This window comes from Centropristis striata, chromosome 10 (assembly GCF_030273125.1).
Source record: "Centropristis striata isolate RG_2023a ecotype Rhode Island chromosome 10, C.striata_1.0, whole genome shotgun sequence".
NCBI classification, from domain to species: domain Eukaryota; kingdom Metazoa; phylum Chordata; class Actinopteri; order Perciformes; family Serranidae; genus Centropristis; species Centropristis striata.
This window is the reverse complement of record NC_081526.1, coordinates 11,595,345-11,622,244: the sequence shown is the minus strand read 5'-3', so window position 1 is coordinate 11,622,244 and position 26,900 is coordinate 11,595,345. Positions and strand designations below refer to the sequence as shown.

The following is a 26,900-nucleotide window of genomic DNA, read 5'->3' as shown; positions in this document are numbered from 1 at the left end:
AGGTAACTCTTTGTATTTATGATGCTTTTGTATTTGCTCTATTGATGAGGTTTCAAATAACTGCATTTAATTTTACATCAGCTTTTTCAGAGATTCCTCTTAAAATCGTCATGCAGAAAAATACTTGTGTGTTTCTACTAAGGTATCAGTTTATCAGCCACATAGATGAGTAATCTCCCCTCTGCCACAAATCTCAAGTAAAGCACAAGGCACGTTTCTGGAAGTTTCTTTGTCACACATAGCAACCATTATGGTGTGTCACTGGATTGGCCAGCTCACACCCTCAGCTTTTGTGTCTACCTATCACACAATAGCAGCACTGCTTTTTCCCACCGTGGGTATGATAATGAAGACAAAGATGAATTGTCCTTTTCCTTGGTTCACTCTGAATTGAGAACATAAAGACGCTGAACCTCCTCGAACAGAGGAGTGAACATTTTTGTCCCAGCTTTGGCTTTTTATGGTGAAACCTTTCTCATATCAATCAATCTGCATCTGTGCTATGATAATTTAGGATATATTTGACTGTATTGGACTGAGACATTCAATAATTATCTTTGTCCTACATAAATATGTGTTATTAATTTATTTTGCCATAATTTTGTTCTGTTATTTTATTCTAGTGACAAAACAGATAACTATACACACCCATCTGGATGCATTAAGATGTATTATTTAATTATTTATATCATGCATTCTGTCCCTATGTACTGAAATGTAACAAAAACAGCAAACATCACCATAAGATTAACTAAAAAAGTTGAGGAAAACTAAGTGCTGGGTGTAAGCTTTTACCTAAAGGATGTGTTAAATAATTCAGGAACTGTTTTGACATTTTAAGTGGTGTATACACAACAAAACATTTCTGGCTGCATTAGGTCTTCCATTAGAGCACACATAATTGGTTCAGGTAAAAATTTGCTGAACAACACAGCATAAAAAAAATCCAGAGCTGTGCCCAAGCAGGAAAAGCACGCTTGAACAGGTAGAACACTACATTTTTATCAGATGGTGTCAAGATTGTGAAACACTGTTTCCCTGCACAGTGAAAACGAAACCAGCAGAAAATAGTTTACTGAGTAGATGAATTTCACTTAATAACACACCTAGATTAAAACCATTAGAATAATGGGTTTATTTTAAGTAAAGAGATAGAAAAAGTGTTTCAGCAAGACATCTAAGTATTGCAGAAGAAGCTTAATGATGGAATGAATTAAATGCTATACATACAGCAAAAACACCCCAAAAGACTATCAAGACAGAAGCTGAGCATCACCCTAATCGCCTAAAATCACCACTTCTTGCACCGATTTAGTGATCCCAGTCATAAATTACTTGCTTAATTGAATTGATTTAGAGCTCCGCAGAAGACTGCAGTTTCTCTGATCATGTGAAAATATGTGGAAAGCTAAAAATCCCCTGTCTGCTACCATGGAAACAGAGCGCAAGAAAGATGGACCAGGCATACAGGTTTCAGGCTGTACATGAGGAAGGAGCACAGACACAGAGATGAGTTGCTGTGTGCTGCTGCAGCTGTGAGATCCTGTCACGTCACCTCCTGCATGTTAAAACAATAACCTGTAGGAACAAGCATTGTGTTTTCCCCTGTAGCATTTACTGTTAAGAAACAGGCAATGTCGGGAAACTTGCTGCTAAAACAAAGTCTTTATTCTTTATTGTGTTGTGTGTGTTGTACTGATTTGGAGTCCGTTTATTGTTGTAATAACGCAAAGAATTTCATTAACAAGCTTGTGAAAACATCATTAAATGTAAGAAAAGGGTCATCATATAATCATCCCTTTTTTTTTACACATTGTGACTCATCGCTTATTACTGTATATGATTATTTGATTAATTATTGAAACCGTCTAGACGCAGACTGCACATAACACAAGTCATATCCAGTACAACCCATCTAATCTGAAATGTAGCTACAGTCTTTCATAAATGTATAAAGAACATGAGGTGAAATGAAGTGATAAAAATGTTTGTCATATGTATTTTTCTATATAATCTCTATTAGAAAAGCAGCAGGAGAACGGCATCATCATTTGGAGTATGAAGTATACAATATAGGCTTTACCATGTGGTTATTTGTCTATTTAAATGTATTTATTTATTTATTTGTATGCTGACACCAAAACAACCAGTTTGGTAACCTTTTTGAGCACTGTAATAATGCATGTTAAGTCTGACATGCGACTTATTTATTTATTTAAATATTCTCTGAGGCATGGATTGGAAGGGTGTGGCTGGGAGGTAGACACAATATACACAATCTTGTATGTATCTGAAGATTTTATTTCAAGAACATAGAGTATTTTGTCCAGCCCTACCAGGAAGATTTAATGTGATATAGTAAACCTGCATTTAATAGTACCTTTTTGTTTGTCACACCATAGATAAATTATGTCATTTCTAAGCCACGCAGGCAATATAACGCCACATATACAGTATAAGGCCCTTTAGGGAGCAGCCTTCCCACTGTGGTTTCATTCTCAAAGCACATTACGCATGTAGCCATAGGCAGTCTCATAGGCATCTGTGTACTTCAGCCAGTCCGCAACACAGCCGGCCCAGAGGGCGCCCGTCACAACACTGACAGATGGCCTCTTGCTGCCTCAAGCCAAGTCATTCGCATCCCTTTTCATGGACAGTTATCAGGTCTCGACTGGGCAGAACCACATGTGCAGTGTAAGTAAAAAACTCAGTATAATAAAGTAAATATTGACATTAATGCTCTCATATTTTATCTCTTCCCTGGAAGTGTCCATGAGCATCCTGCTGAACCCTCCAGCTGCATCCACGTGGTTCAGGATTCATCACTCTGAGGCTGTTTAAATATATCATGTGTCAGTCTAACAAAGCGTGCAGAGAGTGTAACAGGAGAAAGCAGTGTCTTGTAATGTGTAATATTGGCTACTGTTTTCTCCAAAGCACACATTGTTATCGGACACTGAGGAGCTGTTGTGTGGCAAGTCTGCACATAAGGATGGTAGAGAACTTAGAGGAGGGTTGGGGGGAGGCTGGCAGCACAGATGTGTGCATAAATCTGGCCTTTTGGTGCTTCTTAAAAGGGCAAATAGAAAAATAAACTGTTCTTTTTTCCCATACTTAAAGTGACCTTAGATTAAATGCAGCCTCATGGGAAAGAGAATCAATTTGAATTTGTGCCAATCCCTCAGCAGAGCCTATTGTTGATGTTACAGCACAGCTGTTATGGTCTATAGACATTACTGTTACGTAATCCGTCTCCCCTCTCTCTTATTCTCTCTCTCTCTCCACATGAGATACAGCTGTCGCCCCTGTGCAGCAAAATGAGGTAGAACAGGTTCCCTTTTTTTCAGTTTCTGTAAATAGATGGCTCATTTTGTTTTTCTCTGTGACAGCCACCAAACAGTGCGGCCTCGTCGGTGCTGTGGTTCACACATTCGATGAGGTCACAGAGGCTTTTGTTTAACTCTAACTGCTCACTTTCAGTGTTACTCATTTTGCTGCAGTATAATGATCACAGTCCCGACTGGGGACATTTGTCCAAAAATAGTCACTTATTTTACATTTGATGAACTTTTTCCTTCCTGTATTTTCTTCTTGAAAGTTTTAAATAAAATAAACAGAGGCTGAACCCATATACTCTAGTCTATAAGTGCACCTAGCAATTAAAGGGACAGTTCTTCCGAAAATTATATTTTTGCTCTTACGTTTAGTGCTCTTTATCAGTCCAGATTGTTCCGGTGTGAGTTGCAGAGTGTTGGAGATATTGGCCCTAGAACTGTCTGCTTTTACTCTTATAAAATGAAACAAGATGTCACCTCACGTGTGGTGCTAAAAGCATCAAAATTTTTACATTTGAAAACGTATGTGCAGTGTTTCTTTCCAGAAATGTTTACCCTGTTGATTATCATGACCCAGAAACCAAATTGCCATTATATTGGAAAAAAGGCAGGCATCTCCAACACTCTAACTCACACCAAAACAATCTAGATGGATAAATACTACAGGTAAGAAAGACAAATATATGCATTTTTTATTTAGGGAAAAATTCCTCTTTTAAGCTGCAGTGCTTCTGTCTTCTATGTATATGCGCACACACAACTGCAGGGCAACCTCAACTTAGTTCAGGTACAGGCTCTTCAGTCTATACCAGTCATGTGTGATTACAGTAAAGACCCAAAACCCAATCCACTTTTTCTAACACATCCTGCCATAACTTTATACTGTGTTGTAACACCCACAGCATTTATTCTAAATCAATTCTGAAGTCCAATTAATGGATCCTTTACTGCAACACAGACAAAGTGAACATAAATCCAACACCTGAGGGTCCATTTGACAAAATGCCACTTGAGTGGTTAGACAGGTGAGATTTACACTGAAGCAACAGCTGGAAGAGTGGGAAGGGACTCGGAATGTGTTCCTGCTCAGGCTTGGTGTAGCTGCAAGGAAGGAACTTTTGAGAATACTGTTCAGGTTTAGACAGGACTGCAGGGCAGCTCTTGTGGTGCAGCCTCAGAATTGTTCAACTACAGTTATTGCAGGATGTGAGCCAATGCTTTGGCAGATATTGTCTGCTGAAAGCCAATAACTACAAAATACTGTGCATGATAAAAGAATCACTGCAAGGAGGTTTCTTTTTACATCAGAAATTTCAGGTTGTGCATCTTTAAATTTAGAATTCTGCACATTGTGCAGAATGTAACTCTTAAGTTCACTTTGGTCTAGTTTAGTCACATTTCACTTAATTCCAAAACATTAGCCTTTGCATTAAGAGCATAATTTGAAAGAAAAAAAAAAGAAAAAAGCAGCAAGCTGCTCATGCTTTAGCAAGTGTCAGCAGCTTTTAGGTCAGTAGTTAACTTGTCTGCGCTGACAATACAGCCAGATGCAACGCCTACATAGTGCTTCCACATATCAGAACTGGTTGCGATTTAAAAAAAAAAAAAAAAAAAAAAAAAAGCCAAATCAATGACCATTTTGTTACTGAAGTAGATCTTATAGCCCAGGGTGGGTGCTTTGAAAACTAATCCTATAGTGCAAAGACACAACACATTAGTCAGTTTACATTTTTTATTTTGCATATTTAACAAACTTGTGCATTCCAGGTTGTTACAAAAGACACTGTTTGCTATGCAAGCAGTCGCAAGTGGCTAGAGAAGGGTTACACAGAGTGTTGGGTGTTTCATGGCATTTCACTTCTGCTCTTAAATGCCACACTGGAGATGAATCCACAGCAATCGATGACCAGGAACCCATGCTGACATCAAGCCACACTTCCTTATTGTACAAGGGGCATCTTGGAATTTAGCTGTGAGGCATTTTACAGCCATAGTTTGTCAATTAGCAAGTACCTCAGCTTGGAATTCATGATGGACAGAAAAAGGGCAAAGCTTTCGGAATGTACAGTGGTCAGGAGGGCAGGAATTCATTACGCCGACTTCTCCTGTTCAATGGCTGCAAGAAGGGAACAAAAAAATAAAAGTTTAACATTAGTTCTAAAAGGTTGTTGCCACAGCAGACAATTGCTCTGGATCAAGGTTCATTAGCACTTACTCTCTTTGGTTGGCAGTGTGTTTTTCTCTTGGGTTTCCGTCTTCTTCAGCTGGGACTTGTCGAAGCTTTCGACTGCCGAGACGTCTGGTTTATCACTCATATCTGCAGAGGTTCTAATTGACAAGAAACCTTACGTTAGGCGTTTCAACAATCACATGGGCGTGTGGAGAGCAAGTTAGGGGTCAGAATTAACAGAGCTTAAAGGAGGTTTTGATTACATAAAAACAAGGGCTGAGAAAGACAATGAAGTTGGGCAAAAGCATAATTTATGCTTGTGTGAATCAGCGTCTGACTTGAGAAACGCTTTGTGTCAGTCAGTGAACGTGTGCAGCTAAGGGGCCACCGCCCTTTATTAATGCAATTTAGAAGAGCAGATTGCCTTCAACTACAGCGACCCTCCCCCTGGACAATAAACCGGACTAAAAACGCATTGCACTTTAACTGTTATGGTGTTGAGACAAATGATTACTCAAGTTACAACCCAGCATATAGCATTTGTTTGGTGTCATAGACAACCCAACAACACCACGTTATGCACTCCAATCGTTCTGTATTATTTCTGTTCAAATAGGCAACATTTGTCATTTCCTGGCATATTCCTGCAGCTTTCAACACATGATGCGCAGCTGACATGAGCCAGAATATTGCGAGTCGACGAGGAGAAACGTAATAAACTAAACTAAAAAAAAAACTGGGACTAAATAATTCATCAGTAACGCGAACAAAGGTAAAAGCTCCGATCAAGCATGCACATGATAAAATAAACAGGGAAACACTCACCGTGGTTCAGTCAGAGAACTGGCACAAAAACACGTTTCGTCGGTACCGGAGCAGAGTGATGACTGCAGCGTCAATCACACCATAAATACTACGCAGTATGCAAATCACCATCTGACGTCACGTCCAGTTTCCAAAACCTGCCTTTTTGTTAATATACTTTTTCTTTAAGATTCAACATTATAAAACGTCGCATATACCGTTGTCACTTTTTAATTTAAGGTCTGTGCATTTATTTGAGTGGGGAAAATAGCTGCGACCACGTGTATCAGATGAAGTGAGTGAAAATACTCAGTTTTCAGCTGTCTTAAAAAAAAATATATATATATATATATATATATATGTCTATCTATGTGCCTATGTGTCTATTATCTATGATAATATATGTCTTTGTCATTATAGCGCTTCAAGATGTTAGTTCGTGCAGCAAAACCGGAAAAATATAAGATACAGAGTGATTTATAAGCGAGACCATTAGTTGACCAGTTTAACTTGCACACAGCGCCTCATTATTACTGTGGCAGTGGCGACACCTTGCGGGCAGATGAGGTAATAATCAGGAAGTGTTGCAGCAGGAGCAGCATTGTGGAGCGATAGTTTAAACAATTTATGCTGGGAAAAAGTTTGGGCTCTCCCTTATAAAAATGTTTAGGACAATAAAAGGTTTCAAACAAAATCCCTCGTCGATGTTGCCCGGTAAGATCATGTTTTGTTTTTTTTTCAAGTAAAAAATGTTTAAGATTTAAGCTGTGCCTCATGTGATTCCCATATTGGAACTATCGTCCATCTGTTCCGGAAATGTAGACTATATAGCCTACCTTTTTTTTGTCTTATATTTACTTTTAATTTTTTAATTTTTACAGTCAATGATATATACCTGTAAACTAGGGCACGTTTTTTCTTTTTATGTATCATGGAAAATAATATCTGTGATTTTAAAGTTTAAATTTAAAACGTCGTTAAACATTTTTTTCTAACCATTATATTTATATTGTGAAGTTGTACTTTTATACCTGCAAATTTGCTAAAGTAAAACCTTATTTTCATAATTTCAAGTAATAAATTCTATTATATATTTACAAATTCATTTCAACAATAAAACTAGCACCTAATTATTTTTTTCACTTAAGTTACTTAATATTTTTTTATGTTGACACCTGGCATATTTTTTGTTAATTTATTTATTTTTCTGTCTTTTCTGTTATTTGCTTTTATATACAGTATATTCATCTATTTATCTGTTGAATATGTATTGTTAACTGATTTATTAATTTCCTATACAGGAAACCCAGTTAGAGTTTAACTCTTGAGTTTTAACTGTAGAAAAAATATTTTTTTTCATTCTTAAAAAAATTAGTTGAGACAAATAAGCCATAAACACTCAAAATAATGGATAATGCCACACATTTTATTCGTACAATAAATTACCCATCTGCTGGTTGACCTTGTGACCTTAAAGATATTTTGTAGATGAAGACCAAATAACAAATTAAAACATGTACAAATGGCACATTTTTTAAAAATGGATTTATTTATTAACATATTCTAATATTTGCACACAGATGATAAGACATTCAGTAAATAAAATACATCAGCAATTTCTTTATTTGCTTTCTGTTAAGTCCCAGGCAGAGAGATAAAAGATGTGAAGGACCACACCACTGTTGATTTTATTGTCCACATTTTAAGGTTACAAATCGTCTCTGTTTCACTTGATGGTGAAATACTTTGAATAAGTCCTGTTGTACATCACCTCGTTGTCCACTCTGACCACATTCCTCAGATTTTGCCAGAACCAGGGCTCTGCCGCAGCGGTTCTCGGCCACTCCACAATACTCTTCCCGCAGAGCCTCCTCCTCAGGCGCAGGAAGTGAGAGTGCTGCAGGACGGGCTCCAACATCAGCAGCACGATCACATCCACGTTTTCATCAAGGAGTCTTTGGTGGGCCAGATACATCGCCAGCTTGAAAATCCCGGTCTTTACGTAGCCCTCCGTTAAGACGAACAGGGTCTTCCGACTGTAGCGGATGCTCTGAACCAGGTTATCCAAGAGTGGGACTCCAGGGGGCCAGTCCCTCTCCTCCAGACACAGAGGAAGTTCCTTCTCTCCTTCCTCTTCCAGTTTCTCTCGCAAGCTCGTCATCACCCACTCAGAGACATGTGGATCCCTGGTGTCGTAAGTCACAAACACATCATAAACACCTTCCGATGAGTCGAAGGATCTGAATCCCTTCAGCTTAGCTTTTATATAGTGTAGGACGTATGAAGCATCCCAGTAAAACAAGTGAGCAACTGTTGCTACAAACATAAAAACAATAATGAAGACAGTTGTGAATATATAGATCGAGAACGCCTGGTTGTCATTCACGCACTGGTTAATTTGAAAGTTGATCAGAGCTCGACCCTTCCAGTCGGCGGGGGTGGCACATGTCACCTCGGTGGTCAGTCGAGGGATCTTTATACCACTGTTTTCAATCCACAAAATGAAATCTAATGAATCACAAGTACATTGGAACAGATTTCTCTGCAAGTACAAAGTCTCAATATGAAATTCAGGTTGCGACTGGAAGGTGGACTGATTGATGGTAGTCAGTTTGTTGTGGCTCAGGCTGAGAGTCTTTAGGCTTTTTGCTCCATTTAGAAAGCCACTGTCCAAGTGGAAAATATGATTATGACTCAGGTCGAGGAAAGTCAAAGTGTCTGTGAGGTTTGAACTTATGCCCGTCACATTAGATAAAGAATTGAAGCTCAGGTCTAAAATTTGAAGTTGATCAAAACGCTTGAGTTTGTCCCATTTGAAATCTTTGAGCGAGTTGTGATCTATGCGTAGTGTTGTGAGTTTATGCGGCAAATATTCATACACATCATCTGGAATCTTTGAGATGCGGTTGTGGGATATATCTAAAATGGTCAAATTAGTAAGATTATTAAAAAGCATTTTATATGAGCCGTCCTTTTCTTTCCAAAGATTCCCGAGATTATTATAAGTAAACTGGAGTTCTGCTAATGATTTGCTGTGCATCTGTTTTGTTGTTAGTCTGGAAATGGAGTTATGACTCATATTCAGCACCCTGAGCACAGGCAGATTTTTTGTAAAATTTAAATTATGCGTTATCCCGAATGCTTGAAAGTAGTGAGGATTGTAACTGAGGTCCAGCACTTGTAGTTTCTGTAGTTCTTTGAAGGCGTTGTCATAGGCCAGATCGATCTTATTGAATGACAGGTCCAGGTACGTCAGGTCAGGCAGTGAAGAGAACTCTGTTCCACTAAGTGCTGATGAAAATCCATTCCCCGAGAGGTTGAGACATGCAATGTTTCCATAGCCCTCAAACTGCTTTGGAGAAATGAAGAACAGATTATTTGAGCTGAGGATTAGCACTCGTCCAGAGTCAAAGCACTCTTGCTTGATGAGGCTGTGTGACAGTTCGTAATGAAAATCTTTGGGCTGGGGTTTTATGAACGGTGAAAGAGAAAACTCCTGCCTCTGATTGTATCCATCACTTGTATGTGGGGGACTATCCCCAGGGATGGGATACAGCCTGTTTTCTGCCAGATATATCAGCTTCAGGTGGGGGAATTGTCTAAATACAGTGGAATTGGAGTGAATAATGAAGTTAGTCCCTAAATTGAGTGTAGACAGATTTTTGAGCTGGTACAGAGATCTCAACGTGTCCGGTCCAATGCTCTGGAAGACCAAAGCCTCAATATGCAAAGTTTGGAGTGACACAAGTTTTGAAAAGTCTTTTGAGAGACTTAATGTCGTAGGGTAGTACTTGAGAGCAAAGTTGAAAGAGAGATCCAATCTTGTTAAGTTTGGAAGATATCTTAGAAATGTTGCCTCCCCAGTGATTACTTTTATTAAGAAGTTAAATGACAGGAACAGTTGTCTGAGCTTTGGCATCCTCTGAAACCAGGAGGGATTAATGTGGTCCAGTGAGTTTCCTCCCATGTAAAGTGTATGAAGTTGCGTGAGACTTTTAAATGCATCAGGATGGATAACAATAGATTCGTTTTTGCAGGCGACACAGGGAAATGGAGCATTTTGGCATCTTGGGCAGTTCCCTTCTATTTTAAGGACTTCTAAATTTGTTAGCCCAATAAAATCGTATTCTGATATGTAATCTATTGCATTGGAAGCCAGCTTTAGCACTGTTAATGATTGGGGTAATCCCTTGGGAACTTTAGTTAAGTTGTTATAGGACAAGTCCAGATGCTGTAGTTTACTCATAACTGCAAAACTGTCTTCCTTGATCTTAATAACTTTCTCACAAGGATTCCAGAAGTAGCAGTTTTTGTATAACCATAAATGTGTGACGTTGGTTAAGCCAGCGAGCCTTCTGTCATCCACAAACATAATGTGGTTGTAGCTCAGCTCAAGCATCTCCACACTGAGAGGGAGATCGCTGGGAATTTCACTCAGACCAATGCCAGTTAGTTTTAGGTCACGCAGTTTTGTCAGATTTTTGAAAGGTTTTTCAGCAATGTCCACCACGTGTTTCTTGTTCGCCCAGCTGAGGTTCAGTTCGGTCAGATTCAGCAAGTTGGAAAAGGAATCGACCAGAATTTTTTTTATAAAATTTTCCGCTAAGTTGAGCTCAGTTGCATTGCTGGTTATCCCATGAGGTACTTTGTCCAGATGCCGCCCTTTACAGTCAAATAGGACCTTAGAGGTGTTGTCGGCTGTGACATCACAAGGGAACTGTGATGTCATCCACTCAGGTTTACATGCAGCAGGCTGGATCTCATAGTGGCAACTCAGACAGAACAGCAGCAAGTGCATCCAACATGTGGCGGTCTGCAGATAAAAAATAGAATAGAGTAAAATGCAGCAATTTTAACTTGCATTGCTTTTATTTTCATAAACATGCATTAACAGACACTAAATCATACAGTTCATCATACTTTGGGTGTTATTTTTAAAGATTCGTTTGCATTTTTAAAGTATATAGGAGACACTATATATTTTTTTGGTTAATTTTCAGATTTTGCTTGCTTAACATGTCTTTTTTCAGACTAGTGTAAAGAAAACATTATTTATTGTTTATTTTACTTCACTTTGTCTATTTGTGTCAGTAGATTTCTCCTTAATTCAACAAAAGCATTAGATAATGCCTGCTTTGCCTATTTAAACCAAAAAGTTTCAAAAAATGTCATAAAACTTGTAATAGAATGTCATGATTACAACCATTAGTTAAAACATTTTACCCCATTCACCAGGAGTAGCTTGAAAAATGAATATAATTTTACATTATATATCTTTAAAGGCCTTTTCTTCAAAATTATTTATTTTTTGTCTGAGACAGAAATGACCACTTCTCTGCGTCAAACTTTGCAGTTCCATTTCTTTCTATAATCCGAAGCTTTCTACAGAGGGGTTTGTTCATTTATCATTCATAGCCTGATTTTTTTATGACTGCATTTTCTGGGTTACCGAATGATAAAAAGAGATAGCTGAAGTTTCTGTAAATACCTTTGAATATAACAAGAATTTTGAACCTAGTTTTATCAGATGTTCACCTGTCTGTTCTGGGAGTGTATGCAAATTAGCACATATTTAATGGAATAAAAGTACATTTGCATATTTAAACATAAATATTCTGGAATCTTGTAATACAAAAATAATTGTATAATTGTAGTTTTCCCCTTTAAAGCATATGATTACAGTAAGCAAAACCTGTTTCAGTGTTTATATAAGCTGACTAATGTTGAAGGGTACCACTTTTATCCAGCAGGTGGCAGTATGACACCTGTAAATTAACTGGAATAACTGCTTTTAGTGTTTTGAAATATGGACTCTGTTAATCCCTTCCAGGCAGAAGATATAACTTTTGCTCAACTAACATTTATTAGATACCAAAAATTACTGCAACAGATATAATAAAAAGTAATGAAGTCAGTGAATTAATTTAGCAATTTCAGAGACAAATACTACTGGTCACACTAGAGTAAGTTAGGCTCCAAAAGTAAAACTCAGTATTCATTCATTTCAATAACTTATTATCCAACATTATTTTTAAGTAATTTATTTATTCCTCTAAAAGCTCCATACGCTCATGTTAACATCTGGTATGTAACTATTCAAAATGTTTCATTACAATAATTTTAATAATATTTCCAGCCTGCCATATCTCAAAACTATCATTTATCATTGTGGGTTTGTTTGTAATTACTAGTCCACTGACGGACCGCTGCTTTCTAAGGTGTGAACTGTAACTTCAAATATGGAAATATGGAAGATAATACTGATAGAATAAAGATGATATCTTTACTTTTGTTTTTGTGAGTAAACTTTAATGTACTTTATTTACTGTAAAACAATCCATTTTCAAAAAATGCATAAACCATTTTCAATAAGTCAGATTTTCCAGAGCAAAATAAATATACACACAGTTAAATGAATCACAGAAGCACAAAATAATTATAGATGAAATTACAGAAACTTCAAATTAAAAGGTACATGCAAGTAACCAGTGAATTAATGAAACACACTAATGAAGTCTCATGTAAAATGTTCAGTTAACTTTCAGTCAGTAAATCTAGAGCAAAGCTAACTGAAGCACAGACAAACTTGTATCAGTAACTCACCATTTTGCATTCAACGTATTGATTCTTCATGATCCTTGAAGAACAGGTGACTGTTATGGCACTTTGCTTTCTGTTAAAATGAAAATTAACTAATTGTAAAAAAACTATGCCTGAGTGGTGTTTCCTGAAGTCACCACAACTTAAAACATCCTGTGAACTGGCGCTCTGGCGGGATCTCGCATCAAAACTCTGGTACAGAAGTTGCATGTGAATTGAAGAAGTACTTCTGTTTCATTTCCCCTTTTCATGATAACTTGTCAGTTTTGTTGCCATCTCAGACAAAATGAAAACTATAATTCTCTGCGGAGATGGCAGAGAGTGGCAGCAAGTTCCCCTTTCCCTGACAGTAAACAGGGAATAAAAAAAAAGCACACAATTCAAATACATTAACATTACAATAGGTTTGTTTTGCTCGCATTTAAATAGAAGATTGTTCAAAGTTCACAATACCAGAAACATTCAATTAGTGGAGGAAGTAAGTATAACACTATGCTATTTCTACAGTGTCTCTTTGAAAAGGCTGTTGTATTGTTTGTGGCTTTCAGTGGCTAAAACACTCCTCAGGCTGAACCAGAAGTACAACTGGGCCTGAGGGTTTTTCGGCCACTCCAGCACGGAGCGTTTATACAGTCTCTTTCTTAATCTCAGGTACTTTGAATTGCAGGGTACTTTCTCCAGGAAGATCAGCACAATAACATCATCCTTCTCGTCCATTAACCTTTGGTGGGCAATGTAGAAAGCCGTCTTGAAGTTTCCGCTCTTCATGTATCTGCTGGTGAGAATGAACACGGTCCTCTTGCTGTTGTGGATGCTCTGGGAGAGGTTTTCGATCAGGGGGCATCCGGGCATCCAGTCCCGTTCCTCCAGACACAGCGTCAGTCGGCGGTCTCCCTGGTCCTCCAGATGAGCGCACATCTCCTTCACCACCCACTCCGTCACCGCCGGATCCTCCTTGTCGTATATCACAAAGGCATCATAGGCGGAGCACTGGGAGTACAGGCGGCCGTAGCCTTTGAGCTTTGCCCTGCAGAAGTGGTAGATGTACCAGACGTCCCACAGGAAGAGATGGCTGCAGATTGACAGGGTGAGGAAGCTGAGGAAGAGGGATGTCATGAGGGTGTAGAGGATGATTGACAGGTAGCTGTGCTGGCAGGCCTGCAGGTCCACTGAGATCACAGGATGACCTTTTTGAGCCCCGGGGCGGTCGCATGTAACATCCGTGGCCAGTCTGGGGATGCGCACTGTGGTGTTGATGAGCCATTTGACAAACCAAGTGGCGTTGCAAGAGCATATGAATGTGTTCCGGTGCAGGAGCAGCATGTCCATCTGATTAACGACATTATCTGGAAAGCTAGATTCCTCAATGTGCTCTATGAGATTATAACTGAGATCCAGATGTTTTAAAGTGAAGGCATCCTTGAGGAAATCTGGCGTGAGTTTTACAATTTGATTTTTATGTAAAAGGAGCTTTTTGAGAGATTTGGCACAGTTTGACAGCTGGGGTGGAACTGAAGTGAAGCTGTTTGCACTGAGATCTAAGACTTCTAAATAGCGTAGATATAGTAGTTTCTCCCAGTCAAAGGCCTGATCTTTGAGTTTGTTGTCTCGGATGTGGAGCTCAGTTAGTTTTTCTGGCAGACCGCTGAACACTTCCTTTGGAATAAAGTGGAGGTTGTTGCGAGAGATGTCGAGGACGGTCAGATTGTATAATTTCTTGAAATAACTAGCGTACCGTGTGTCCCCGTCTCTCCACAACACATCTAACCGGTTATCTCTGAACTCTAACCTCTCGAGGGATTGACTCTCCATCTCTGTGTTTGTGGAGGTGGAGATCTTGTTGTGGTTCATAAGCAATATTTTTAGATTTTTCAGATTTTTTGTGAAATTAAGCATGTGAGTCAAGCCCTCGGACTCAAAGTAATGGTTGTTGCTACTTATATCCAAGACAACCAGATTTTTCAGCTCTTGGAACGCGGTGGAGTAGAGCAGGTCCAGTCGGTTTGAGGAGAAGTCTAGATATTGTAAATTAGTCAAGTAGCTAAATTCAGAGCCGTTCAGACTTTGGCTCATTGCGTTTCCGGACAGATTTAGGCACCGCAGCTCTCTAAGATTTAAAAATCTTGAATGGAGGAAGAATATGTTGTTTCCGCTCACATCTAGGGTTTTGCCAAACTCACTGCATTTCTTTTTAACAAATGATGTGACAGTTCCCAGTTCTTTGTCTTTGTATTTGCAGCTGCGTGCATATTCATCATATCTGAAGTAATGAATCTCTCTCACTTCCTTACTTTGATACTGAGCTGACGCCAACATGGGAGACCAGTACAAGGGCTCTGCCCCAGCTGAACCCACAGCATCTTGGCCGTCGGAGGGGGAAGATATTTTGTTGCCAGCCAGACTGATTATTTTAAAGCTTTTTAATTCCATCAGAGTACTAAGATTTGCTATTTTAATAAAGTTTGTACCAAGATCTACAACCTCCAAGTGTGTAAGGTTTTTTAAAGGAGCAATGCTCTTTGGTGTTAGCTGCTGAAACACAAAGCCCTTCAGTCTAAGAATTCGAAGGGATTTGAGGGAGGAGAAACTGCAGCTCAGCCTCAGTGTTTGGGGGTACTTCTGAAGCTCATAGTTAAATGAAAGGTCAAGTTCCTCCAGTTTGCCCAGGAAATGTGGGAATTTGGTCATTCCTATCTCTCTGGCTAAAAAGTTCTGTGAGAGATCAAGCACTCTCAGCTCCGTCAGGCTCGTAAACCACTCAGACGGCACACACGTCAGAGAGTTACTGTGCAGCCGCAGCGTCTTTAGTTTTGTAAGCATTTTAAAAGCCGCCTTGCTGATTTCAAGCGGGGAATTATTTGGGCACGGGTTGCAAGGGTAAGGAGCGTTGTAACATCGAGGACAGTTTCCGCTAATATCTAAAATCTCCAGGTTAGTTAGGTTTTTAAAATCCTCATCTGTAACATTTTGAATGTTGTTGTTGTAGAGGTACAGCTCCTTCAGACTTGTGGGAAGAAGATGTGGAATATAGGATAAGTTATTTGACTTCAGACATAACAGTGTTAAATTACTCAGCTGTAAAAATGCACCATTCTCTATAAAATAGGAAGTGTTACATGGGTTGCGGTAGTAGCAGTTTTGACTGAGGTATAGCATCTGAATATTTCTGATCCCAGAGAGGTTCGCTTTAAAAATCTCATAAATTCGGTTCACTTCCAAACTCAGCAGGATCAGGTTTGGAGGGAGGCCTTTAGGTATACTGCCCAGCTGATTGCCATCTAGATACAGTGCTCGCAGCTTCCTCAGGCTGGTGAAAGTGTCTTCTTTTATTACCACACTCTGAGTGCACATGCGGTCCTTGGGCCCGATTTTAATGGGCACACAGTTGCACCTCATGTCAATCTCAGTCAGATTCTCCAGGCCGCGGAAGGAGGTGGAGTTTAATTGAGGAATGTGGTTGATGGTGAGTGTCAGATTGGTCGTGTCTCTGGGGATGCCAAGTGGGACATCTTTGAGGCTTCTTTCCGTGCAGTCCACCGTCACAAAGCTCCCGTTGTGGGGCTCACGAACATCACACGGCAGAGTTTTTGGGTAAGAAACGCTCGCTGTCGATGTGGAGGGGCAACAGGACAGGCTCAGCAGCGCAACACACATCTGTACAGAAACATAGGGGTTTCACTGAGAAATGTGTGCAGGTGAAGAACTGATACTAGCTACTGAGAAAATGCTTGCTAGAATCACATGCACATGGGTATGTACATACTTGATAAAAACACCTAGGAACTGATACATGCTAGCGCTTTGTTTTCAATCTCTCAATATAGTTTACAGCCCTTCTGATTAAAGCCAACATCACTACTTAATGAATGCAATAATGACACACCACAGTACATGAATACACTGATAATACAATACAGAATATGAACAAATATAAGTGACACTCACCAGGTGGAAGAACATTGTTCACGTGAGAGATTTGTCCTGCTATGAGTTCTGTTTGGATTGAGTACTGAAAGGAGTGTAACACCGAGGCTCCGCTCTAAGGTGATTAGATGAAAGTAACAGGTGTCTGAGTTATAATTAGCCAGCATCACTTCTCTTTTATCACAAACCGCACACACATCCAAATCTTCCATCTTTTATAAGTGCGTTTGATAATGGTTGACTGGTTTGTTTTGTGATGGTGCTTTCTGCTAAGATGACTATGAAGGGGTTTCCCTCAACATGCTCTTATATTACAGTATACCAATATGAGGTGAAGTGGCAAACATCAGTATTGAAGAGGTGCTGACCATGATGAAAATGCAAACGTAAAGAAAAAAAAAAAGGTAGCACACTTGTAGCCATGATAGCAAAAAAAGTATTTCAATATTTTAATAGATCACAGATGTTTTGATGTAAAAGTCTGCTTAAGGGTTTATTTTGCAATATAACAGCACAGTTGGAGGAGTTGGGGGTTATTAAGTGGCAGCTATGAGTGGAAATGAGCTGTTTCGTTTCTCCTTTGCCTGAAGGGGAAAGTGAAACCTATGCTTGGCTTTAGGTTTACCAGCTTACATGGTCAAGATGCTATTCTGACACCAGGCAGAATCTTCACAGTCATTCTCACATGTGATCGCCCCAGATAGTATGTGACAGTGACACCCATTGCAGGAATTGACACTGTGGTTTTAGAGAAAACAACATCCACCTGATCAACCTCTTCTATTAAAAAGCAGCAGTGGAAAGTGACTAAGTGCATTTAATCAAGTACTTGAGTATAATTTTGAGGTATTTTAATTTAAGTATTTTAATTTTATGATATTATCTCCTTCTACTCCACTACATTTATTTGATGACTTTAGTTACTTTGCAGATGAAGATTCTAAGAACATTTTTCTCTTTTTTTCAACCTCTACTTATTTATCTTGTTTATTCAAATTGTGCAATTTTTAGTTACCAATATAAAACATGTATGAAAGAGCATGATATGTAAACAAATGTACATTTCTATTAACTTCTGCATTAAATAATTTAAAAAGGTTTTTTTTAAGTTGTTTTTTTAAAACTACATTGAGTTTTGAAATAAAATGCATTCTTGCACCGTTTAAATAGTTAGCATAAAGTGTTGCATAAGCGGCTGAAATGGATAGCTAACACTACTGACTAAACAGTTTAAAAATGTGTTAAAAGTAGCAAATAAATTAACGGTTGAAACAGTCACCTTCACTCAAATGATAGTTTTCGGTATGATTGCTCACCAAACAGACATATTTGCCGTCCAATTGTAAAAAAAAAAAATTAACAATATCCTCTTCTGTAAAAAAAAAAAAAACAATAACAATGCATCAAATTCAGAATGAGTGTATATATTCACAACAAACAAAAAGTTTCCCAGTTCAAGCGTTAGCTATCTTGTCTTTGTACTGTATTCAGATTGTAGGTTGCAAAGGATTTGCAAATTACTGCATTTTTGTGTTGTTTGTTTTGTCCCAACTTTTTTGGAATCAGGGTTGTACATATGGAACATATTTTGTGAATAATGCAGGGGTACCTGAGCCCATCTGACAGGGCTGTTGGTGCCTGAGAGCAAAAGGCTGAACAACAGCACGTTGGAGCAACATGTGCATGTGCGACTCACACACATCCACATTCAAACACTCTCTAGAGTGAAATGGGCCATCATCATCATCATTAATGCAAAAAGCATTACCACCACTCAGGCTTGAGTATATGGTAAAATGATTAATTATTAAACCTAGTTACACAACTAAACACGGGTAAAGCAACTTTTCTGTATGAATAATGCAATTTTTGGAACAAACTTTTACAATCTAGAAAAAGTCATTGTGCTATTCTGTTTTTAATGCTTCAGTGATCAACTGAAGAGTTTTAATGATCATGAATTTGCATGTACCACTGCAAAATTAAATACAATACACAGGATTGTATGAGAAGCAGGTCATAAACAGAGGCTGTTTAAAAAAAAAAAAAGACAAACAGACAAAAATCATTTGAGAAGACTTTTTAAAACTTTTAATCTTTTTAATGATATTGACAAAAATAACAAGAAAGTACTCAGTGTTCATGTGTAAAGTATTCATTAAATTAAGGTGAATCCAGCAAATGAAAAAGTCATGTGCATTATTTGATTGATCACGTCTTGTCCTGTGCAATGATTTGTCTTGAGCTGTATATAGTGTATGCAACATAATATATATTCTTACAATGTATAAACAAGGTACTAATAAGGTTGTAATAATCTACATGATAAACCCCTAATATAACCAATAAATCATTAAAATAATCCCTATTATATAATATTAGATAATATACTTGAGAGGAGGGTCATATGCTTCTTCATAGAGGCCTCAATATAATCTATTTAAAACTTTAATGATTCATATAATTTTTACTTTACATAATAAAATATTGTATACACAAGGCAAGTTTTTTTTTTTCACAGCAGTTCACATTGGTTGTAACACCCATGTCTCTTTATGTATGGCTTTAAAATCAATAATCAGGACAAAAAATAACAACAGTTTATTTGTTGAGCAGTGTTTTCAGTGAGTGAGTTAGTGCGTTTATAATAGCAGACATGGTGGCAGAGTGATGTGTCAATGCATTCACACTTTGGTCACTGGGGGAGCATCCCGAAGCCGCCTCGGCAGCTTTCAGCAGACACACGTAGTTCATGACGACCTCATCCACCTTGGCTACCACCTCGCGCCGCTCGCTCTCGCTACTCAGGCCTTCCACGAGTGACATGCAGGCTTGCGTCAGGCAGCAGAGTGTGTGGAAGCTGTGCGTCAGAGTCAGCAGTAGCTCCTCCGGGCTGCTGTACTCTTCACTCATCTGACTGCAGGCGCCGCTCAGCACTTTGGCCTGCATGAAAAGCAGCTGGGAGAACGTATCCATGTCGGCCTCGTTGACCTCGCGTTTCTCACCTCTGGACGCGTGGCCGACACTGGAACGCAACACGCCCACCATCTCTAAGGCATCCTTACGTGCAAGTGCGAACCCCGTGTGAAGGCTGTAGGTTTTTCCTTTCATTGAATTTACACGAGCTAGCCTTGCTTTGAGGCTCAAGTCACTCTGAGCTGCAGCCGCGTGACTCCGCTCAGCTTTCAAGGCCGCATTTTCCTTGCGCTTGAAACAAACCGAGCTGACAGAGAGCAGAGCGTGCGAGCGCTTCTCTCTGTCTTCATTGTCGCCATCAGTGTTTCTCTTTCTCTGCAGGAAGCAGCGACTGAACGGCCCACGGCACCTCCACGTCCCTCTGTGCAGCCTTGGCGCCGTCGACTCTGGCAGCAACAGCGATGCTCCTCTCAGAAGCTTTCTCCCAGATGAATTTGAGGCGACTGAACCCTGGGACAAGCTCTTGGGTAACGTTTTGGCAGAGAATATCCTCTGCACTTTTGGGGGATCTTGAGACTGGAAATTCTGACCACCACTCTTCCTTGTAAGTGTAGCTCTCGTCTTCTCTAACAGCGTTTCTAAGCTCCTGGAACTTGGCAACATGGTACTCCAGCTCCTCCTGAGCATCGGGTCCCTGTGTGGCTTCCTGAAGCTGCTTGGTTTAGGGTCACATGAAGATCCGCTTGAGGGGAAAGCCAGGGCGTGTGGGTCGGGCTCGGGGCTGGTCGGTGTTAGCCCGCTGGGCTCTGTGCTACTTCTTAATGATGATGGTGACGTGGTTGTGGTGGTGGTACTGGTCTCATTACAGAGAGCTAAAGATGACTCTTCCCCAACCTTCTTCAGCTGTGTGCAAGCTACACTAGGGGTAGTAGGGAAACAAAGAGAACTGTTAAGCATCACCCTGACAGAACATATTTATCTGCAATACACTGATAACACTTGACAGGCATCTTTTCCTGAATCTACATACTTGTAAATGTATATTTTACTCCCTAAAGGGTCAGATAGGTGCAACGAGCAAGAGTGACATTGTGAGAGCAGGAATATATTTTATTGTAATCTAGTGGTGCCAAACATTTTTGGCCTGTCACCTTTTAAAGCTGGAGCCCCCCTGAATATTAAAAATACAGCCCATTTCAATCATCCCAATTGTGGTTGTGATCCTGGTCGCCCTTACATAGCAGGAATTCTGAGAATGTATGATTAAGAATGAGAACTTGTGGGCGTGTAAAGCCCTTTGAGATGACATGCTATGCTAATAGTTTGGCCTTGTGCTAACCGTAGGCGTCAGCTGTGAGCTTGTGAGATTAACCGCAGCCATGAGCCTTTGGCTATGGTTAGCACAAGGCTAAAGTATTCCAAAGATGGAGAGAAAATTTAAATAATTTAGCCTTCTGCTAACTGTAGTTGTGAGCTCACAGCTACAGCGAGCTACAGTTAGCAGAAAGCGAAACACTTAGCATCATCTCTCTCTGAAAAGCTTTGCTGATTTGACAGGTTTTTTATTGCATTTATTGCCAGAATCTCTGAAAGACTTTTTTGGGTTGCTTTGCAGTGAAGGCAATTGTTGCCAATACTGAAATGGCAACTTTTTGCAGGATTTTCTGCCATTTAATCAGGCTTTCACCATCTGAAGGCATGTGCTTTTGCATTTGTAGAACAGCCAAGTAGAACGGCCTTTCGCTGAAATGACCTGTGCTTAGCCAAAGTCTCCTATCATGGGCTAGATTTTTCTAATGCCTGAAAGCAGAGCCAAGAGGACATTAAGAAATGTAGTTTTCTTTCAGATTGCTTTAATTACAATATGCTGGGAGGTTATTGTCGATTTTTTGCCCTATGTTGCCAAAAAACCTGCCTACCCCAGCATTAAAACATGGAACTTCAAAGCTTATTCCATTTCAAACACTTTTAGAGGGGACGGCATTTAATTATTTGAGACAGAACAAAAAAAAATCATAAAACATCTAAAAAGGTTTGTCTGTATAAATAGATGCTTTCACATAAGCATGTTAGCATTGTGATTGTGAGCATGTTAGCCTGCCAGCATTGGCTTTTAGATCAAAGCACTGCTGTACCTAAATACAGCCTCACAGAGCTCTAAGCATGCCTGTTGACTCTTAATCTTGTTTTCATATTATAGCTAGATACCACAGGGTAGATGAGGAAATTTTGAGACTTTGAGTGAACTGACCATTTAAAATACATTTCGTCCCTCATTTGCTTGCAATGATTAACTTTTGTAAAGGTCACTGAAGTTCCTTTTTCATGCACGGACACAGACAGACAACAGAGAGCACCCTACTGGTTAGTTTTACCTGTGGTTTCCTTTATCTTGGGCATTCGGTGACTGCCATCACGTGTAATCCCAAACCCAGGCTCTGCACTGGTAGCGGCGTGGATCTTCCTCAGCAGGGTCGGGTCCATGGGGTGGCCAAGCCTCCCTTGACCTGGTGGCCCATACGCTTTCTCTTCAGCCGTTACATAACTCAGCCCCTTGAGCGAGGGCTCTGACAGTACATGCATATTGTCTGTGGCACAAAGAGGAGAATCCATAGGAGTGACACAGCTGCTGCTGCCTGTGCTACAACCGGCGTCTATAGAGGAACATTGTGAGCTCTGCAGAGAATGAACGCCTTCACTCTGTATTGAAGACATGCGCTTGCTCACATGGTAATCATATAGCCGTGTTACATCTTGCTCTGAAGGTTGAATCTTAATTTGCTGCTGCTCATTGTCCTGTGAAGTGGCATCTCCTTCTCCAAGGACAGTCCCTTTGGATGGAGAGTGGACACGGGTATTTAACTGTTGGCTTCTCTCATTGGAGTCCTGTTTCTCTCCTTTAACTGTCAACCTGTCTACGTGGGAGGCCTGTGACTCACTCACACATTCTGGAGGGAGATTTTCTGCCATTTTGTTTCCAGGCACCCTTTGCTGCCAGTTTTGATGTCTGTCTTTTAAGTGAGTTCGCCCCAGATCAAGTTGATTCATGTAGTAGGAATCTCTCACAGTGAAAGCGTTGTACTTCCCAACGAGATGAGGAGGCTCCTCTCTAGCTGGTTCGTGGGGAATCATGTGAGATCTGTCAGAGGATTCAGAGAGATCTCCTTGGATTCTGCTCTCGCTCTCCCTCTGTTTTCCTCTCTGCCTGCTCATCATTGAGCCCATGTGCATCTTAGTGAAGTATTCACTGACTGATTTTATTTCCATCGTCTCAGGCTCCATCTCACCACCGTCAGAGTGAAACATCTGGGAGGAAGCAACGGCCGATGATTTCGCTTCTTCATCCTGATGCTCCTGGGGGTGGTACTGCATAGCTGCTGCTGCACCGCCGTCACCGTGTGCGGCGCCCTCTGTCTTCTCCTCGTTCACCGGGTGGTATCCTTCTGCCAGGGCCACGTGCATCCTCAGGTGGTTCTCCGAGTGCCTCTGAGCGGTGGCCAGCTCGGAGCTCTCTGTCATCTCAGAGGAGTTTGTCTCGTTGCCAGAATCTGAGGACTCAGGACTAAATGCTCGTGATATTTCTACACCTGTGTACCACAGAAAGACAAACACTTCATTAACGACTTTATCTGAGGCACATGAGAAATATCACGTCAGGGAATGAATAGTTAATGGTAAAGACAACGTAATTCAGCATGTAGGGGAGAAAAAAAAAGAATAATTACATTGGAATGACACCCAACAATAATACATGTAAATCTATATATAACAACTATTTAAAGGGACAGTGCACCTCCAAGTCAATAATACATATTTTCTTCTTTCCTGTAGTGCTATTTATCAATCTAAGCCTTCTTTTGAATATAATTATACTATAAGGCACTTAACTTGCTGGAATTGCCAAAAAAATTGAAAAACTGAACAGCAATGTCTCCTTCCAGAAATCATGACCTGCTAAACTAAAGATAATTCACAGGCCTTGTTGCGTTGTTCAGAAAAGAAAAAAAAAAGATCCTAAATAAAACTGCTTGTAGGTTGAAACTGTCTATAGATTATCTTGAGTAACCAGATCATGATTTCTGGAAAGAAAAGCTATCGATGTTCACTCTGCAACTCACACCAAAACAATCTACAATAAACTACAGGTAAGAGGCAAGTATATGTATTTTTGATTTGGAGATGACCAGATTTTTTAAATTACAACAAAATTGTGGCATCTATAACATTCAAATAAGTAAAATTAACATTCAAAACAACAAACAAAATGATCCACAAAACAACAACAAATGTTGGCAAAATGAATGATACTGTAATGAACACAAATTGTATGCTGAAATGAATGAAGAAACACTCACACAAATGGAAACATAGGACAAAATGGGCTTTATTGAAAAAAAAATCAACAACGACAAATCAAAAGTGAATGGCTGGAACATGTGTGGTGTTAATGGATGAACGTTACAATAGTGTAAGGAGAACCTGTGCTACTCTCTGACTGTGCCGGACTCTGTTCCTCAGATGCAGCCAGGGCCTCGAGTGCCTGTAAGGTGGACACCACTGCATCGTTCAGAGGCTCCCCCTGTCCCTCCGCTCCGAGGGTGGGTACCGAATCTATGAGAGACACTGGGATATCATTGCAGGCCCCCTGGGCCCGAGTGCCGGCCCCCTGCTGCTGCTCCTCCTCGTCAGAGCTGTCCCTGAAGCCGGGAGGAGGAGCGGCGATGGCTAGGTTAAGAGAGTGCAGCAGCACGTCATTGTCCTCCTCGTCATTGCCCTCCGGCGGGGGAGGGAGGGAGGTCAAGTCAATGATGTCATCGCTGGACCCTGAGAGCGAGAGTAACATAGGCTTGTCAATGTCACTCATCACCATGTCCTCCTCGCAGCTGATGTCATCCTCATCCTCCGCCTCGTCTGTCGTCTCTGCGTAGCAGATATCGTGCAGCAGCGGCTCCTCGATGCATTCAGTGGGACCAAAGATTTTGGTAGAATACTGATACCCGTCTCCGTCTTCTATGGCATCCATCATCTTATAGTCCTCTTCGAGGCGCCTATACATGTGGCTGTGATTGTCTAGAATCTCTGGGCTTTCATCCATCAGTCTCTGGTAGCCCAGGTTTTGGGGGTTTACACTGTCTAAGGGAGGATCTCCAAATATGAAGGAGACCTTTGCACTCCTGGAGGAGTCTTGGGGTTTGGGCCTGGGGACATTGAGGTAAGTTTGGGAGCAAGGGATTCTGCAGCACTCCGCTCTCTCTGCCACGTGCATCGAGTGCTGTGCCTGGTGGATCTCAGTTACGTAAACAGGTTGGCCTTCAAATCTCCCGTGCTCGAGGTATTCACACTCCTGGTCAGAATACTCTTGGCTGCATCTCTGATTGTTTCTGTCTTCAAATCCTTTATGGGGCGTGCTGTATGTGCACTCGATGGCCTGGTAGGTCTGCTTTACTCTTGCTGCATGGCCTGAAAAAGAGGAACCAGAAGATGAAACAGGTCTATTTTAAAAGCAACATGTTTCTGATGAGTCATGTTGTGATCATATCAGGCATACTTGTGTCTGTGTTTTTGGCCACATTGAAGATGGAGCGGCGAGAGTCCACCAGTAATCTGTAGTAGCCAGCAGTCAAACAAGCCAGATTCATTGCATCAACCGACTCCATTAAGAGAGTGATGGGCTGTGAAAGAGGCAGATAAGAAGAAGACAATGAGTGCAAAATAAATGGGAAAGCGGGGCTGCAGAATGACGTTATAATGACTGCCTTCCAGTCGTTAGGGTTACCTTAGAAAATATTTACAAAACGAGTCAGCACATGGTTTTAATCTTTAAAAAAAGAAGAGTGTTTGTTAACCTTTACGTCCAGAACGTGTAGTTCCACTCTAACCCTGTTCTCATCTTCTGTATACATCTCAATGCGGTTGACATGACTGAAATCAGCCAGAAGCGCCACCAGGTTCGTTTTGGTGTTAATCACATGGCTGATACCATATTTGGGCCCCACCAGCAATGTCACCTCTGTGTGCTTCTCGCCTTGCTGTGAAAGGGAAGAGAGAGTCAGCAAATTTTAACACCTTTTTTTTACATGTTATGTTTTTGTGTTACACACTTGCTGCATACAAAATGAGAAGACTCACAATTAGTGTGGATTTAAACACACGTCCTCCATACAGCCTCAAATCGCTGAGATACTTCAGATAATGGACCTTTGCCTGCAGGGCAGTCAGCTGGAATAAGGAAGGAAAGAAGACACATAGCATGGGATTTAAGCTGACAAAGGAGGTATAAAAAAAAGTGCAATATTATCTGTTTAAGTGGCCATCCAGCACCATTATTTTGATATTGGACACACCACTAGGTGGCAGTAAAGAGTCTTTTGAGATGTAGTAAAAGGCAGAGAGAGATGGAGAGGCTTGCAGATGCAGAGAGGGGAAGAAAGAAAAGGGAAGAGGTAGCACACTCACACACCTTTTTACCAGGCGGCACCAGGTTCTGGTTGGTTTTGAGGATGTGAGTGAGAGCTTTTTTGATGTTCTTCTCTTTCATGCTAGACAGCACCGCAGGAGGCAGGAACAAGGCCAGACCCCACTCCTTCCTGCAGACGCACGATTCATAAAGATTAGAGAAGGTCACTCAATCACCGGGAAAAAAACAGTCAAGTCATCACTCCTGTATGGTGATCGATTTGCTTCACCCAGAGGTGGTGCATTGATTAACTGCCAGAGTACAATCTGAATCATTAACTAACCAGGAGGGATGCATCTCCTGGCATTGCAGCAGAACAATACTAGTGAGATATTTTTTTGTTTCATTGTATGAGAGCATTCTGGACTTGCTAACCAAAAAACAAAATGACTCAGTGTGAAATCCAATCTACTTACTCAATATACTTGAGGGAAACTTTCTGGGACTGCTTGGTATTGATGGTTAGAATATACATTTGCAGGGCAGCCAGATGGAGGGCCGTGTCGTATTTCAGCTCTGACCCAAATCTCTCCAGTACCACATCATTACAGCTCTGGAGGAGCCGGAGAGGGAGAGGACAGGAGGAGGTTAAGCTTCAGTTACCCCTATTATCACGAAATGCAAGACAACACCTGCACACCTACAGCAACCATGTGTTTGCCAAGGCCATTACTGTAGACTGAAGCCTCAAATA

The 26,900-nt window shown here is 40.5% G+C and overlaps 4 protein-coding genes across 4 annotated transcripts in view; all 4 read right to left on the bottom strand.

Annotated features, from left to right (window-relative positions):
- Positions 1–5,053: 5,053 nt before the first annotated feature.
- On the bottom strand, positions 5,054–6,482 carry tmsb4x (thymosin beta 4 X-linked). Its single transcript, XM_059342182.1, has 3 exons — positions 6,331–6,482; positions 5,551–5,663; positions 5,054–5,451 (listed from the first exon to the last, which is right to left on the bottom strand). Exons 2-3 carry the CDS (start codon positions 5,648–5,650, stop codon positions 5,426–5,428), a joined length of 126 nt encoding a protein of 41 aa, XP_059198165.1. The 5' UTR covers positions 5,651–5,663; positions 6,331–6,482; the 3' UTR covers positions 5,054–5,425.
- A 1,362-nt stretch (positions 6,483–7,844) lies between these two features.
- Positions 7,845–13,059, bottom strand: LOC131978518 (toll-like receptor 8). The gene is made up of 2 exons (XM_059342178.1): positions 12,913–13,059; positions 7,845–11,122 (listed from the first exon to the last, which is right to left on the bottom strand). The coding sequence occupies exons 1-2, from the start codon at positions 12,940–12,942 to the stop codon at positions 8,036–8,038; spliced, it is 3,117 nt and encodes a 1,038-aa protein (XP_059198161.1). The 5' UTR covers positions 12,943–13,059; the 3' UTR covers positions 7,845–8,035.
- A 41-nt stretch (positions 13,060–13,100) lies between these two features.
- On the bottom strand, positions 13,101–16,563 carry tlr7 (toll-like receptor 7). Its single transcript, XM_059342176.1, has one exon. It carries the CDS (start codon positions 16,561–16,563, stop codon positions 13,411–13,413), a length of 3,153 nt encoding a protein of 1,050 aa, XP_059198159.1. The 3' UTR covers positions 13,101–13,410.
- Positions 16,564–18,901: 2,338 nt separating this feature from the next.
- frmpd4 (FERM and PDZ domain containing 4) overlaps positions 18,902–26,900 on the bottom strand; it is a 32,346-nt gene continuing 24,347 nt past the window's right edge. Inside the window, exons 10-17 of the mRNA XM_059342183.1 lie at positions 26,623–26,759; positions 26,210–26,336; positions 25,879–25,968; positions 25,596–25,778; positions 25,298–25,421; positions 24,229–25,209; positions 22,125–23,336; positions 18,902–20,663 (exon numbers count right to left, since the gene is read on the bottom strand). Of these exons, the coding sequence (XP_059198166.1) occupies positions 19,435–20,663; positions 22,125–23,336; positions 24,229–25,209; positions 25,298–25,421; positions 25,596–25,778; positions 25,879–25,968; positions 26,210–26,336; positions 26,623–26,759 (4,083 nt within the window). The 3' untranslated portion in view covers positions 18,902–19,434. The remainder of the gene's footprint in view (positions 20,664–22,124; positions 23,337–24,228; positions 25,210–25,297; positions 25,422–25,595; positions 25,779–25,878; positions 25,969–26,209; positions 26,337–26,622; positions 26,760–26,900) is intronic.